This window comes from Lissotriton vulgaris, chromosome 9 (assembly GCF_964263255.1).
Source record: "Lissotriton vulgaris chromosome 9, aLisVul1.2, whole genome shotgun sequence".
Classification (NCBI taxonomy): domain Eukaryota; kingdom Metazoa; phylum Chordata; class Amphibia; order Caudata; family Salamandridae; genus Lissotriton; species Lissotriton vulgaris.
The window spans coordinates 479,491,138-479,505,942 of NC_141697.1; the positions used below are offsets into that span (position 1 = coordinate 479,491,138).

A 14,805-nucleotide genomic window follows, 5' to 3' on the forward strand; every position below is an offset into this window, starting at 1 on the left:
TAATTTTTTCAGTGCGTCTGTTTTCCTTGGTTGATTCATCAACTAGTTCTAACTGCTAGGCTGTTACTTAACTGCTTGGCAAGATACCTCCTGAAACCCAACTGGAGGACTTTGGTGTCTACCATAATTTAGAAAGAATGTAGTGTAGCCAGTGGATACATTTGTGGCATTATGTGCAAATTCAGCTGCCAATAAGCGATCTGGCCGCTTAGCTTCTTGGCCTAAAAGGAATAGGCGCTGGTAATGTTCAGGTTCTTGATTGCACTTTTCTGGCTGCCTGTTTGTCTACAGGGGGTAGTTAGAAGAGCATCTACCTTCTGTCCCTCGGCCTTGTTTAAAGGCTTTCCAAAAGCGTGATAAAAAACTGGGACCCACAATCCTGAAATTACTATCCTTTGTACCCTCTGAACATTGAGAGTGTACTGACTTAATAATTGCGCTAATACCCTAGCATGTGGAATAGCCTTTAAAGGAATAAAATGGCTCATTTTAGTGAAGGTATCTGCAATCTTGAAGATGGTCTTTTAACCTTGACTAGATGGTAGATCAGCAATCCGCTCCACAGTGATAGCATTTCAGTCCATTTTTTTTTTTTTTGCATTATCGACAGTTCTGTTTATTTCTTTGCGAAATCACCGCAACATATACTAGAATGCAAAGAAAAAGCAGAAATAGAGGGGAGCTGCAAGCACTTGAGATAAAATTTGAGCACGCTCCTATCACATCAGAGGTGTTGCTACCAAATAGTGCACCAGGTTCAGTGGCACCAGGCCCTATACCGTGAGTGGCCTTGCTCACTCTAAATTAATTGCGGTTTTCACACAAAATTTGGATCAGGGAAGCCTAATTTTCTTGCTTGCAGTAGAGCCAAGGTGGCCTTGCTATGCCGCAGTGCTTTTATGTTTTGTAAATTAGGGAAACCAGGTCCTTTCTACACAGTACTTTTTTTGAATGTGGCTTTGAATATTCTCCATCTCTCCTCTTTGTGACACAGCACAAGCATATTTTTGAAACTTCAAAAGGCTGTAATACAGGCATTGTCCCCTCCGTGTATTTGAATTACCACTGTTAGTAGAATTTCCTGATGGACAAAGCCAGTAATGTACATTGTTTTCGGCTGTTGCAGAAACTGAAGGTTTATGATATTTCAGTAGTTCCTCCTCAGATGTACTTGGAAAACTCTTCTTGGGGTGTTAGCAAATTTTGTTTTAAAAAATGCCGTCCATTTACTGTTTGGCATCTACTTTCTTGCTAAAGTTTCTTGGGCGAAGGGGTGAACCCAAAATCTCCCTCGCTTAGGAGACTTTGGGTTTGCTCACTGTGGTTTTTCTGCACCATACATGGTAGGCATTTATGCCCCCACCGATTTGAAAGTTCACAGGGGCCAAGGCATGCGTTTTCATATGCTTGCATCCGATTATTATGAATAATTTTGTTACCACAAATTTATCATGTGTAGTTATTGCTGCATGCTCTGTTGCAACAAGCTGCTTCAACAGAAGAACCAAAAACTTCTGTTTTCTACGTTCTTTGATCCTTTGTGTCGAAATCAAGTCTCTGGTTTAAGGGAATCGGAGAAAAAAGTACAGGAATACATGGTAAACCCTCCATTGCCTCTTGGACCATGCCATCAGAACTATTTTAGAAACTCCCTTTCCTACTCACGGACAAGTGCTTGTTTTAGAGGCAGCCTGCCAAACTGTCAAATAAGGGAGAATAGAGGGTGATTACATCAATCTGGTTTCAGAGCTGGTTTCTCCACAGAAACAACATTGCTGGGGCTTACGGAGAGGCTGCACCATCATCTGGATGTTGGAGATACTGTTGCTCTCATACTGTTAGACCTAAGTGCGGCGTTTGACACAGTTTCCCATCGTACATTAATCAATGCACTGAGGTCTCTGGGCATTCGTGGCTCATCCTTGGCTTGGCTCACCTCTTTTTTAGATAACCACACTTTTCAAATCTTCTCTGCCACTGCTAGCTCTGACATTCACTCATCGCCCTATGGAATACCCCAGGGCTCCATCCTTAACCCGCTGCTTTTTAGTTTATACGTCAGGCCTCTAGCTGATATAGCTGAAGAGGCTGGCCTGACCCTCTTTACTTATGCTGACGGCTCCCAGATCATTTTCTCTCTCTCTAACACCGATCCCAGCTCCACATCTCTCCTTCAGCTAGGTCTTGGAAAAATTGCTACATGGATGAATCACAACCACCTTAAACTTAATGGTGAAAAAACTGAGGTTCTGATCCTTGGTAAGAAGAAAGATCTTTGGGGCCCACTACACTGGCCTGACGAGATGGTGCTCTCCCTCGGCCTTCCATCCATGTCCGCAACCATAGACGACTCATTGACCATGCACCATCAAGCAGTCAAGGTTACTGCCATTTGTTTCATCATCCTGAAATGACTTGGGAAGATCATCTGGATGCTGCCAGATGCTACCCAGGAAACAGTGGTTCAAGCCCTTGTCACCTCATGGCCTGACTATGGAAATGTCCTATACCTTGGCTTTAACAAGGCGGTGACCCGTAGACTGCAGCTGGTACAGAACTCTGCAGCAAGACTACTCTGCAGGGTTCCCAGAGCCACTTCCATTTTCAGCCACCTCCGTGACCTACATTGGCTCAGGGTGGAGAACCGTATTAAGATCAAAGCCCTGAGCTATATGTTCAAAATCAAAACAGGCACTGCACCACAGTATCTGCAATCTCTTGTCTGCCCTTATGCTCCTACTCGCCATCTCCGGTCTGCAACTCACGAAAGCTTTACGGTACCCAGGTTCAAACTTTCCAAGATGGGTGGAAGATCTTTCACCCATCTCGTCCCTTCCCTCTGGAACTCTCTTCCCCTTACTATTCGCAAAGAAACTATTTACACCTGTTTCCACAGATCCCCGAAGACTTGGTTATTTAACCAATAATCTCAAGTTACTGCCGCTCTGTTTCTCGCCCAGTCCGTCCTTGCGCCGGGAAACCCTTTTTGGGTAGCTGTTGCGCCTTATAAATTCAATAAATAAATAAATTACATGCAACTGAAGTGAAAAAAAAAGAAAGCTGCGTAGCCTTATTTGGAACTAATAGTAGCATTGAAAGACACTATGAATCATGCACACCACTTCAATTCTTGATAGGAATGAACAAGGTATTGTAAGAAAGACTGACTTCTCTGAAAAAATGTGCTGATCCACACATTTTCCAAAGCTCCTGATAAAATGTGACAGACAGCTAGAGACCATGATGACAAGAGGGACTAGACGTATGGAGTGAAATGGCCCTTAAATGAAGATAGATAAAAGTTAGCGAGGGGCTGTTCTTTGCCTTGGACTGTAGGGTGGTAAAGTTAGAGGCAGGAGGAGGTTAGGGTGTGGAGCAGAATTCGTTTAGTGAGGTATGGTCTTGGAGCAAAGTCAGGATCTGTTAGATGGATTTGGGAGCAAGGAAAATGCATGGAGAGTAATGAGATGGAGATGTGAAGTGAAGGTTAGGAAAGTGGTGTGAAGAAAATAGTTGCAAAGATAAGACAGGTGTAATATATTGGTGAAAAGAATGCATAGCATTCTTGTTATTTTTATGTGAGTCTAAAATTGCTGACATTTTTGTAGGTCTGGTCAATCAAAAGTCTAGAGATACCACGAGTAACATGACTGATAATTCCACTAAGCAATTAATGTTTTCCCACAGCTGCATTCATGTTGGCTTCTAAACTAAACAGTGAGCCGCCAGCAACCTGTTATTCGCCTGTAGCCTCAACTTGTGAGATCTTCGTAAAGTCAGGTATGGCTTTCTGGTCTGAGGCCTTGACCTGTATTAAGACTTGTATGACCTTAGTCATTACTCTGTTCTCTGCATTTGGAGTATGTGATCTACCCCAAACTCTCGGGAAAAGTTTTAGGATCCAAATACGTTACTGACTCGCTGGATTGTTTAGTTGTCAGAAGCTGGGTGGTGAAAAGATGTTCACAATATCAATGTGCGGACATTGTGCTCACTTCACTCATTTAAGTCGGGTTATGTCTGGCTTATTGGTTTGAAGTTATTTCCATTGATATCATAATTCTAACTTCGAATTTGGAAACGTTACAATTCTAACCTTTTCTTGGTCACAGAATGTTGGCAAGCATGTTTAAAATCCCAAAGAAATAGCCAAGAGTCTGGAATCGAACGGATTCTGCCTTGTATGAGGAGGCACTCGTGTAGAAGTTTAAAGAAGGAAAGCTGGGACTCTCACAGAGGAAGTGAGTTAATTAAATAAATAAACTGAAACAATCGTACAGCTTACTGCGATGACACTAATCATTTTGCTGACTTTTACTAGAAGCAAAATACAAACAGTGGCTGCCTATCCATAGGATGTCTCTTTGCAGTTTTGGTAATGGGGGACGATTGTCAAACAAAATCTCTTGTTTTCGGCTTTGAGAAAGATAAGCATTTGAGATCACACTGGCAGTGGGTGATCAACCAAACATTTGCTGATGCACCAAGTCGGCAGTGTGACCATCTTCACGTTTCTTTGTCCGGTCTAGTTCTGTGAACTAGACCTACGTTTTCTTTTCCACTTTTTTTGGTTGGTTTAGTGCACGCTACATGTTCTCCAACATCCACAAATTATTAGGAAGTCTTCAACATACATTGTTACTGAGGTCACTGATGCCCTGATTGAGGAGGGAAATGCTACTTTCTGTCGGTTGACAGTATCTGCAGTTGAGGGTTCAATAGAATGCCAAGTAAGACCCATCACAACCATGCACGAACATGAATACCACCATGTTCTGGATACTTACTTTCAAATCTCTTCAGCCACAGAAGAGTGGTACACTTGGGTCTTCCGTCACAGGCACATTTATGGGATGGGAACTTCACATAGCTGCAAAATTTCCTTGTTCTGTTCTTTGTCAGTCATCGGCAGCTAGGCATTATTTCAGAGCTAGTGTGTAATTTAATGGATTGTGTACTTTCACATGCATTGCGCAGATGTTTTTATTTCAACGCCAGTTGATTTCCTTCCTAGGTCTTCATGTCTCCCACTCTGCCAGTGCACCACTACCTAATGCTTGTTCTTTGGAAAAGAATAATTATTTTACTCAGCAGTAAACCAGCAACAAGAAGTATATGTTACTGTACATTCACAGCCCTCAATAGAAATCTGTGTCAATACAGCACCTAGTCCCTTGCCACAGGCATCAATGAATTCCGAAAGTCCTAAAATTAGGATTTTTCTCAATTTAGTAGTAGTAAAGTTAGGACTCCTAACTTTAGGACTCCTAAACTGAGAAAAATCCTAATGTTAAGACTTTCTGTATTCACAGAAGGCATTTAGGAGTCATAAAGTTAGGAGTACTAACGTTACTACTACTAAATTGAGAAAAATCCCAATTTAAGGACTTTCGGTATTCACAGAAGGCATTTAGGAGTCCTAAAGTTAGGAGTCCTAACTTCTGTGAATACCGAAATGAGTAAGTTCATTCTGTGAATACCAAAAGTAGTAAGTGCATTCTGTGAATACCAAAACAGTAGTAAGTTTACGATTGAGTCTTAAGTTCATTCTGTGAATCGGGCCCTTATTGTACCTGACAGCCGTTTTAATAAGCTCAAGGGCCCAATAGAAAATGGCCCTTACGTCTGTCACGTAGCCTCACTTGCGTAGCGTGTAGACGTTAATCACGTAAACTTTCAGTTGCATAGCCTGTGGCCTGAGCTCACTGAGAGGCATGTGGTGGATGCGGACCATGTGCTAAGAAGTTGCGATCTCGTGCTATTGGCTGCTTGTAGAATGCGCAGACTAAGCAGCCTACGATCCCCATTCCACAGCCAAAAACGTGACTCTTACCTGCATTCGCCACGGGCTCCTCAAGTAAGCTCAGGCTCACCAAGGGGTTCTGGACACAGAATAAATCCTCCACTCTCCCTCCTGCAAACAGCAGCGTTCCACTCGCTTGCTCTCACCATGGATGCACAGCAGGTACTTCAGTGAATGTTAGGAACAAAGTTAAGATCCTTGTCGCCATATTTATAGAGATATGAGGCCGTATTTAGTAGGAAAGATGTTTATTGCGAGAGAAAGTAGGAGGCGCTACTCCTAACCCTTTTGCACTGTAAAAACCAACCCCATGGCAAGCAGCTAGCCTGGATGCCAGAATTTTCACATTACCTTATTCATTGTCTCACGTAGTTCTTTGCTAGTGCAGCCCTGTCCTGTGGTCATTGGTGGAGCCTCACAATTTGACAGTGTTCCCTACACAGTTGACTGAATGTGAACAGCAGTGAATGCTCCGATCCTGCTCTGTGATGCACGATCACCAACTCCAGTGCCAGAAAGGCTGAGCTTGCAGCTCTTGAAGAGGCTGTAGTGGAGGTTATATACTCAATGAATTTTGTGGCTTGGATTCTTCCTCGGGCCCAAGCACAATCCACAACCCTCAAACAAGCTAGATGCCTACCCCTGTGGTCATGGTAAGTGCTTGGTGCTGACTGCAAGCATCTTGGTCACTGTGGTTCTACTTCAGTTGTGTCTTCATGATGCTTTAGTTCTACAACAGAATTTCTGGGTCATCCTGTATTTCTCCATACCCTGTGTCCACAGGGGTAAACGTTTTCACTTTCACTTTGGGAGTGACTTTCAGACCCCTAAGTGTCGCTCTCACAGAACAGTGCATGTCCTCCAATGATGCACGGGTGTACATCTTCGACTGGTCCTGCCTCCGCTCCTTTATAGGCACTTGCTTTTGAGTAGCATCTTTCTAATGCAAGGAGAACTCTAGTATGCCATCCAGCGCACCTGGTATGTTCTCTCCTTCAATCAGGGTATAGTGACAGTCTGCCCTCCCGGTAATCTTAGACGAAGTCCCCAGGTTTCTAGTTCTGAACCTGACCAGGGAAGTTGGCAGTGGAAATTGATTCCTGGAGCTTAGAGAAATTCTCAGTCACCTCTTGTGTGTTGTCCCTGGATTCCTAGTAAAGTATTCTTGACATTCTGGCTGGGAGACCTGGCCTATCTTCATACTAAAGTGGCAGACAAACTTGTATTTTCCAATGGCTCAGTCCATAGACCAGTTCTGAGCTGATCTTCCCTGTTGTTCATTTCTCTGCGACAGATCCTTACAAGGTGTTTTACTCCAGTTCTGAGCAGGGTGGGGAGGGGGGGAAGAGGGGGGTATCTGGAGGTTTGAGTCTCCAGGCAGGAGTAAACTAAAACAAGGGCATAAAACCAGACTGTGTCTCGTGTTGGGGTTTGAAGATTGCACACTATTATAGGTGTATTTCCCTCAGAAAGAGAATGCTCTGGCTTGACTGTAATAAATCCAAGCTATGCCTGTGTCTACCTATCCCTCCCACGTAGAATTTTGAAAGCTACAAGTCAATATAGACCATGAAAAATTAGTTACTTCACTATATTTTAGGAGTTAGGCTACATATCCTATGTGAAATATAATTTTGAAGTGACGAATGTACATCATTGAGAACACCCTATTCCCGTTTTGGATGCAGACTAGAGTGAGTAAAAAGCTGCATCTTGTACATACATCATTTGGACATGATAGATTTAGAAGCTTTTCCTGCTTAATTCGATGCATAGAATGTCACTGAGGTGGGCTGTGGGGGAATTATTATGTAAACCTGAAAAAAAAATTCCATGGAATATTGCTTTTTTTAAATAGAAATTTGCTCTTAATTAGTGGTTTACTTTAATTATGTAATTATGAGGATTGTCTTTTTCGTAAATCTGTCGAATGTAAAAAAGCTGTTGTCACCAAGGCCTAGAATATGCAAAACTTGACCTTTTTACGAGTTTTTGTTATTTGACACAGATTTAGCAGATAGAATGATTAACTGTGCAAATACAAACCCTACCCTTAACATTGCTTTGTGATCCAATGTAAAATACTTAAAGAAATATGCTTAGTGTCCACCTAAATGCAAATGTATGTACACTGCCTGAAGCCATGCCTATTTGTAGGGTTTTACATTTTCTACTGGTCACGAATGAAGCAATTGCCTAGTGACTATAGGGGTGGCAATCAATCCTGGTTGTAAGAATCGTTTTAAATTCTAAGAAAACAAAGAAATAATCATCAAAATGGGAGCAGGTTAGTCATTGGTGGACAATGAGTGCTAAATGATACATGCATTAGATACGTTTAAGGAATTACTTTTTTAATAAATAGCTAACACTTGCTTGAAAATTCTGTTTCATGTCGGAACTCTCAAATAATTGCAAGTATAGCTAATGTGAAAACATCTTGATTCTTGGTGAAATGTTGGTACAAAATTATGTATTTTGGTTGTATAGATTGGAAAGCTATGTAGGCAATCTACTTACAGAATCCGTTTTGCTGAGTTAGTGTTCAGTTTCTATTTCTATTTGTCAGGATTGCAAGGTGTTGAGTGTATTTAACAATTTTTTTCTTATCCTTACAGTTCCCATTTATGCTTGGATTATTTCTTGTTATCGTGTGGTGTACTTTGGTTTGTACAAGTCGCATTTACATGGGAATGCATTCAGTTTTGGTAAGACAAAAATGTTCACTTTATGTATTTTACTGAAATTGTTTGTAATTTGACTAGTAAAGAAAAGTTACAAGTACCATGGGCTGTTACATTGTGTCTAGAGTCAATGCTTTATGATAAGTTGTTAAATCTATTTGAGTTGCGAATTGTTATACTTTGTATCTTTCAGCTCTTACCTGATACCAAGTGGAACCTAGGTTAAAAACTCAGAAAATGCCTGTATTAGAATGTGGCAAAATCAAAGGGGATGATGGGCGGAGTGTTGAACATTGCAAGCACTCACCCCCAGTCAACTGATCGGGGTTTAATCCATCATCATTCTTTAGCTCACTCCGCCACCCCAGTTCAGACATGGCCATATGCAAATCAGTCAGACCCTGTGCCTCATGGGAACAGTCCAGCCCGAACTGCCAAGCCATGTCTTTCCTGGACCGGAAACAAGCATCCTAGGACTGGGTCCGGCTAATCAGCCATCATCGGCCAGGCTAGCTTGAATCCAGTGGCAAAGTGCGCAAGGGACCCACGTCTGGGCATACCCTGCCTACTTAGGGCAAACAAAACAAAACCAAAGGGGATGATGGACTGAGTGTTGAACATTGCGAGCACTCACCCAGAGTCAACTGATCGGGGTTTAATCCATCATAATTCTTTAGCTCACTCCACCACCCCAGTTCAGACATGGCCATATGCAAATCAGTCTGACCCTGTGCCTCAGGCGAACAATCCAGGGCCAACTGCCTGCTATTACTTGTTTTTCCTTTCTGAAAATAAAGGTTTCTTGTATGAAACTATTACAGTGTGTGTTCTCTATTACAAAGTGTATGTAGGAGATTATTTTTTGTGCAAGATAAACCTATGTAATTTTGGCATTTTGCCCTATTGGAATTATGTTAGGCTGCATATTTATGTATTTAAATAACACAGACGAAGGATTTGTTCCGAAACGCGTCTGTTTTACCTGCGTAAGTAAATAAATCGGTGATTGTGCTGGAATCTACCTCCCAGGAGTGCTGTATTTCCTTTGCAAAAGCGAGAGGAATTTGAGAGAGAGAATTTTACAGCGGAGCTATGTCGGTGCACAGGAGCAGCACATTTTTATACATGTATATATGTATGTCAATGAAGTGCTGGGCACTTTTGGTCCCCAACATACACATATATATGTTAATCAATCAAATCTATATATATATATATATATATATATATATATATATATATATATAATATTTCTATATGCTCCGGGATCCCGCACGTGGGCCGGAATTATTCAGTGCTTATGACTTTGTTGAGTATACCCCTGGAGGAGAACTAGGATTACAGGTAAATAAATAATCCTCCTTCACACCTGTCTTAAACCTAGGACCCCTGAATGCCTTCCTGCGCAAGTACAAATTTGTATTGCTCAGGTTGGATCTTATCCTTACTTCTTTGGACCAGAAATATTGGATGTTCACCTTGGACTTGAAGGATGCATGTTTTCATATACCCTTTCTGGAGTCCCACAGGCATTACTTGCCATTCAAGATAGGCCAGGATTATTTTAATTTGCCGTGCTCCTCTTTGGCATTACTGGCAACCCGCGGGTTTTCCCAAAAGTGATGGAGGCGATTACTACCCATCTCCGGAGGTCGAGAGTATCTGTATTCTCATAACCTCAGCAACTGAATGCTGAAGAAGGACTTGCCGCAGTCGGTCATGGGTCACCTCTGAACAGCGGCTGAACAACTGACCTTCTTTGAGGTTTAGAGGAAATGAGACCAAGTTCCCCCCTAATTTCATCATAAAGGCTATTATCCACATGTTCAGGCTTAATCCAGGTGTGGGTGGCTCTAAGGCCTCTTCGTCTGAAAAAGCCTTGTGCATTCTCTTTGTCAACCGCGCCAGCTGGCATATGCGAGCTCGGCAGTAGAACTTAGTCCCATTGGACCATGCAGCTAGGGTGCCTTCCCAACACTGTCCAGGTGTTGAGGGAGATTGCCTACAATCTGCAGTGGTGACTGGTCGATCACATGCTGACCTGCCACAGGCCGCTCCCCCTGTCCAACCCAAAACTGACCATGCTAATCGCATGTTATCACTGTCTTGGAAAGATCACTTGGGAGAGTTGGAGATCAAAGGCCTCTGGTCTCCTGTGGAGCGCCAGCTTCACATCAGCATACTGGACTGCAAGTCATTCATCAGGCTTTCTTGCTGCTGTCCATCAGGGGAAGCTGGTGTAGATTCTCATGGACAACACTGTCATGGGAGAGCGTCCTGTGTCCTCTGCCAAGAGGCGTTGTCTCTGGAGATTGTCTCTTGAGAGCACCAGGGCATCTTCTTGGTCGGCAACCATTGAATAAAAACCCTAAATGACGAAGCGGACGAACTGAGGTGATGTCAGTCTGAACCTGAGTGGGGCTAACGTCCCATGATTGTGCAGGGCATCGTCGACCAGTGGAGAGAGCCTTGGCTCGATCTTTTCATCATCGTCTAATGCAAAAGTTTAAAATCTTGCATAAGAACATTCATTAGCAATTGCATTCAAGCTGGAATGGATCACCTTTCATACCCTGAATTCTGAAGGTCAGGACCACTGTGCCCCAATCCCCTTAGTAACTTTTGATTGGGCCAGAAGGGTGTGTACCTTTACCACCTGAGCATGAACGTCCCTCCTCCGATGAGACTGGTAGTTTGGGAGTATCTTCTTTCTCAATGGCAAAGCAGAAACCTCTCTCCGACTAAATATCCACAATTTACACCTCCATGCGTTTAGATTGAGTGGCGACAATTGATTGCATTCTACTTGCCGGCTGAAGTGGTGGACGTAATTCTCACAGCCATGTACTGTTCTACAAAATCTATCTACTATGGGCTCTAGGAAAGAAAGTTTGTGACCTGGTGAGATTCCGGGACACTGACCCCTACAAGGGGAATCTGTCTGATGTTCTTTTGTTGGTTTTATCCTTGTGACAGCCTTGTCCTGTGTGCTTGCCTATTCTGCCATCTTTCTTGCTCTCTTGCCACTTTTCTGATTCTCCTCTCTTTGCTCTCTTGCCACTTCTCTGATTCTCCTCTCGTTGCTCTCTTGCCACTTATTGTTCTCTAGCCACTTCCCTGATTCTTCTCTTTATTTTTCCACTTCTTCTCTTGCCACTTCCGATTCTCCTCATTTTTGTTTTCTTGCTGCTTCTCTTGACTCCCCTCTTGCTTTTGTTTTCCCCGATTTTCTGCCTCGTGCCCGTTCCCGCCTCTTGCTAAACTCTCTGCCGCCTCCTGCCTTGCCCGCCGACCACCTCCCAGCACCCCTCCCTTCTCCCAGAACATACTTAATGGAGGCCGCAGGACGGGCATGCAGAGGAGGCATGCAGCAGGCATGCCAAAGGCAAGCCTGTCTGCATCTGGACTGCGACCAGAGCCAGGTCAACTGGTCCCCGGCCCTCCGAAATCTACTGCACCGCGTTCATCCTCTCCATGAACACCGGCTGCCACACCGAACTCTGCTGCAATGCCGTTCCGCACTCTACACTAGAACCGTTCTCCTGCGCCAGATGCATCTTCTCCTGCACCATCACTTCCACATCCGGACCACCCTTGAGCAACACCCTGACCCTTTGCCTCACAATACGAGAAACAAGCCACTGACTCCACGACCTACTCCTCAAGATGCGCTTAATGGGCAAGCACTCCACCAATTTATGGGACCTAATCACCACACACCTGACATCGTCTTCCTTACTGAGGCCTGGCTCAACCCACTCTCTGCCCCTGACATCGCACAGTGTTCCCCAACAGATTCACAATCAATTACCGGGACAGTACCAACAAACTGGGGGGGGGGGGGTGCATACACAGAGAAGTCTTACAGTGCACCACCACAGACGATGAAACCACCCACATGGAACACCTCCATTTCAAACTCTATACGGACGGCAATACAACCATCAGAGGCACCATTGTATATGACCCCGGGCCCTCGTGCCACCTTTTGCAACTGCATTGCATCCTTAGCCCTGTATTCCAAGTACTACATCTTCCTCGACGACCTCAACTTTCGCATCAATGACCTCCGTGACTACAATACCACCCACCTCCTCGGCAGCATGAAAAGCCTTGGACTGATTCCGATTGTCCCCGACCATACGGACACCGCAGGACAAACATTGGACCCCATTGTCACCTCCGCAACCACGCAATCTACAGCCACACCACAGAACTCACATGGACCAATCACTCTATCGTCCATATCTGAAAGAGACACATTAGTGATAGATTCTTTACCTTAGAATATTCCCCCAGGTGTCGGACTGGATCCAGAAAGTTTTTTCTTAGCAGTACCCCTGCGCGCCAGTAGGTGGCATCGTGCGACTCCCTGTCCGTCACTGGCGTCGTGTTTGCCGAGATGACGTCACGGAGACTACTTAGGGGCCACCCATGTGCGCTGACGTCAGTTCTTTCTTTTTCCGCATCGAAAGCGCAGATCTGGATTGAGCACAAACCTCAGTAATTTTTTGACTGCTTTTTGACTCCTCTTGTCTCCTGGTGCACGTAGGGATGCCGGGATTTAGGTCTTGTGGGTCGTGCCGCCGTAACATGTCGGTGGCGGACCCCCACGATGTGTGCCTCTACTGCCTGAAGACCCACTGTGACTCCCGGGACTGTCGAGCCATGGCCTGAAGGCCTTGAGGGAGCGGCGCCGGAAATTGCTGGAGGTCCGGCACTCCTCTCACCGCTGCTCCAAGTCTAGGGGCTGTTCACGAGACCGCTCGCTGGATCGGAGCCGTCGCTCCTCGGGCTCTAAGTCTTCACCTTCAGATTCCGGTAAGCTACGCCATAAAAAGAAGTCGAAGAAGCGTGTTCGCTCTCCGACGTCCCCCCGCCGCTCCCCGGAGGTGGACGAGGGGGACAGAGGCTCCGCCCCTGCGGTTCCTCTGGAGCCTGGGAGTCCCGGGGCCTACCCGCTATACCCGTGTCCGTCGGCGACTCCCGAACAGATGCAAGAGTTTCTTGCTGCCATGGACTGCCTCTTTAGGCCCCGGGCTCCTGCTGGCGCGCCTTTGGGTCCCGCGGTCCAGTGTCCAGATCCTGTTGGCCCAGCGGCACTGCCTCCGGTGCCAGCCCCGGCGCCACAGGATCCTGCACCTCCAGCCCTGGCGCCACAAGGAGCAGCGCCGCTGGCTCCGGCGCCTCCCTTGCCTCCGGCCCCGGCCCTGCCAGAGGCGACACAATGGGTGCCGTTTCTCCCACCCCTGCCCCGGTTCTCAGACCATTTCGTTCCGACCTGGGATCCGTATTGGGATACGGCTCGGCACCGATTGGTGCCGTTTTCTGCGTCGTTCAGACGCCCCTAGCACCCCCTCTCTGGCTCCGCTGCAGCCGGCTCCCTCTACTCAGGAGCCGGACGAGGACTGGTACGGCTCTGAGGGCCCCCTTGCCCGGCAGTATGACTCCGAGCAGGATTGGGTAGACAACCTTCAAGATGCGGGCGAGCTTGATGTGTCTTCTGACTCGAGTTTGCCTCTCCTCCACCTCCTATGGAGGAGGGCGCTTCCTACATCGTGGTGCTGTGTCGGGCTACGTAGGCTCTCCATCTCTACCTCCCTACGGTGGCCCTTAAGACCAACCTTCTTACAGAGGTGCTCCAGACAGCGTCTACGCCGTCTAACCCTTTTAATGAGGCTCTCACCGAAGTCCTCTTGGGCACTTGGTTGCGCCTGGCCTCGGGGGCGCTGGTGGATAAAAATTTCACTAGGCGTCGTCGCTCAGGCGCCTGGTGATCCCGCCTTCTTGACCACTCACCCCACGCCTGAGAGCCTGGTCATCCAGGCCTCGACATCGCAGAGTGCCTTTCCCACGGCTCCGCCTGATAAGGACTCTAAAAGGCTAGAGTTAGACCAATTTGGCAAGAGGTTTATCTCAGCCAGCTTTGGGTTGCAGTTGGTTAACACCGCCTGCTTGTTGGGCCATTACTTCCACACAGTGTGGGATTTGGTAGCCGAGGTATTGCCTCAGTGCTGAGGAGGTCCAGGCTGTCATTTCCCTAGCGATTGCGTCAGGTGTGTTTTGGACACCGCTGATTCGTTGGGCAGGGCAATTTCCACTACTGTGGCATTGCGGCGCCACGCCTGGTTGCGTTCCACTGGGTTTTCACCCGAAGGCCAGGGCTCGCTCATGGACATGCCCTTTGATAACTCCCACCTTTTTGGCGATAAGGCAGATAATACCCTAGAGCGCTTTAAAGACTCTCGGGCCATAGCCAAGTCTTTGGGTCTTTCCACAAAGAATTCAGCCACGCCTGAGTTTCATTCCTTTCGTGGC

General features: G+C 45.9%; 1 protein-coding gene across 1 annotated transcript in view; it reads left to right on the forward strand.

Moving 5' to 3' along the window:
• Positions 1 to 14,805, forward strand: part of SGPP1 (sphingosine-1-phosphate phosphatase 1) — a 76,505-nt gene that overhangs the window by 53,648 nt on the left and 8,052 nt on the right. Inside the window, exon 2 of the mRNA XM_086937934.1 lies at positions 8,422 to 8,511. Within this exon, the coding sequence (XP_086794060.1) occupies positions 8,422 to 8,511 (90 nt within the window). The remainder of the gene's footprint in view (positions 1 to 8,421; positions 8,512 to 14,805) is intronic.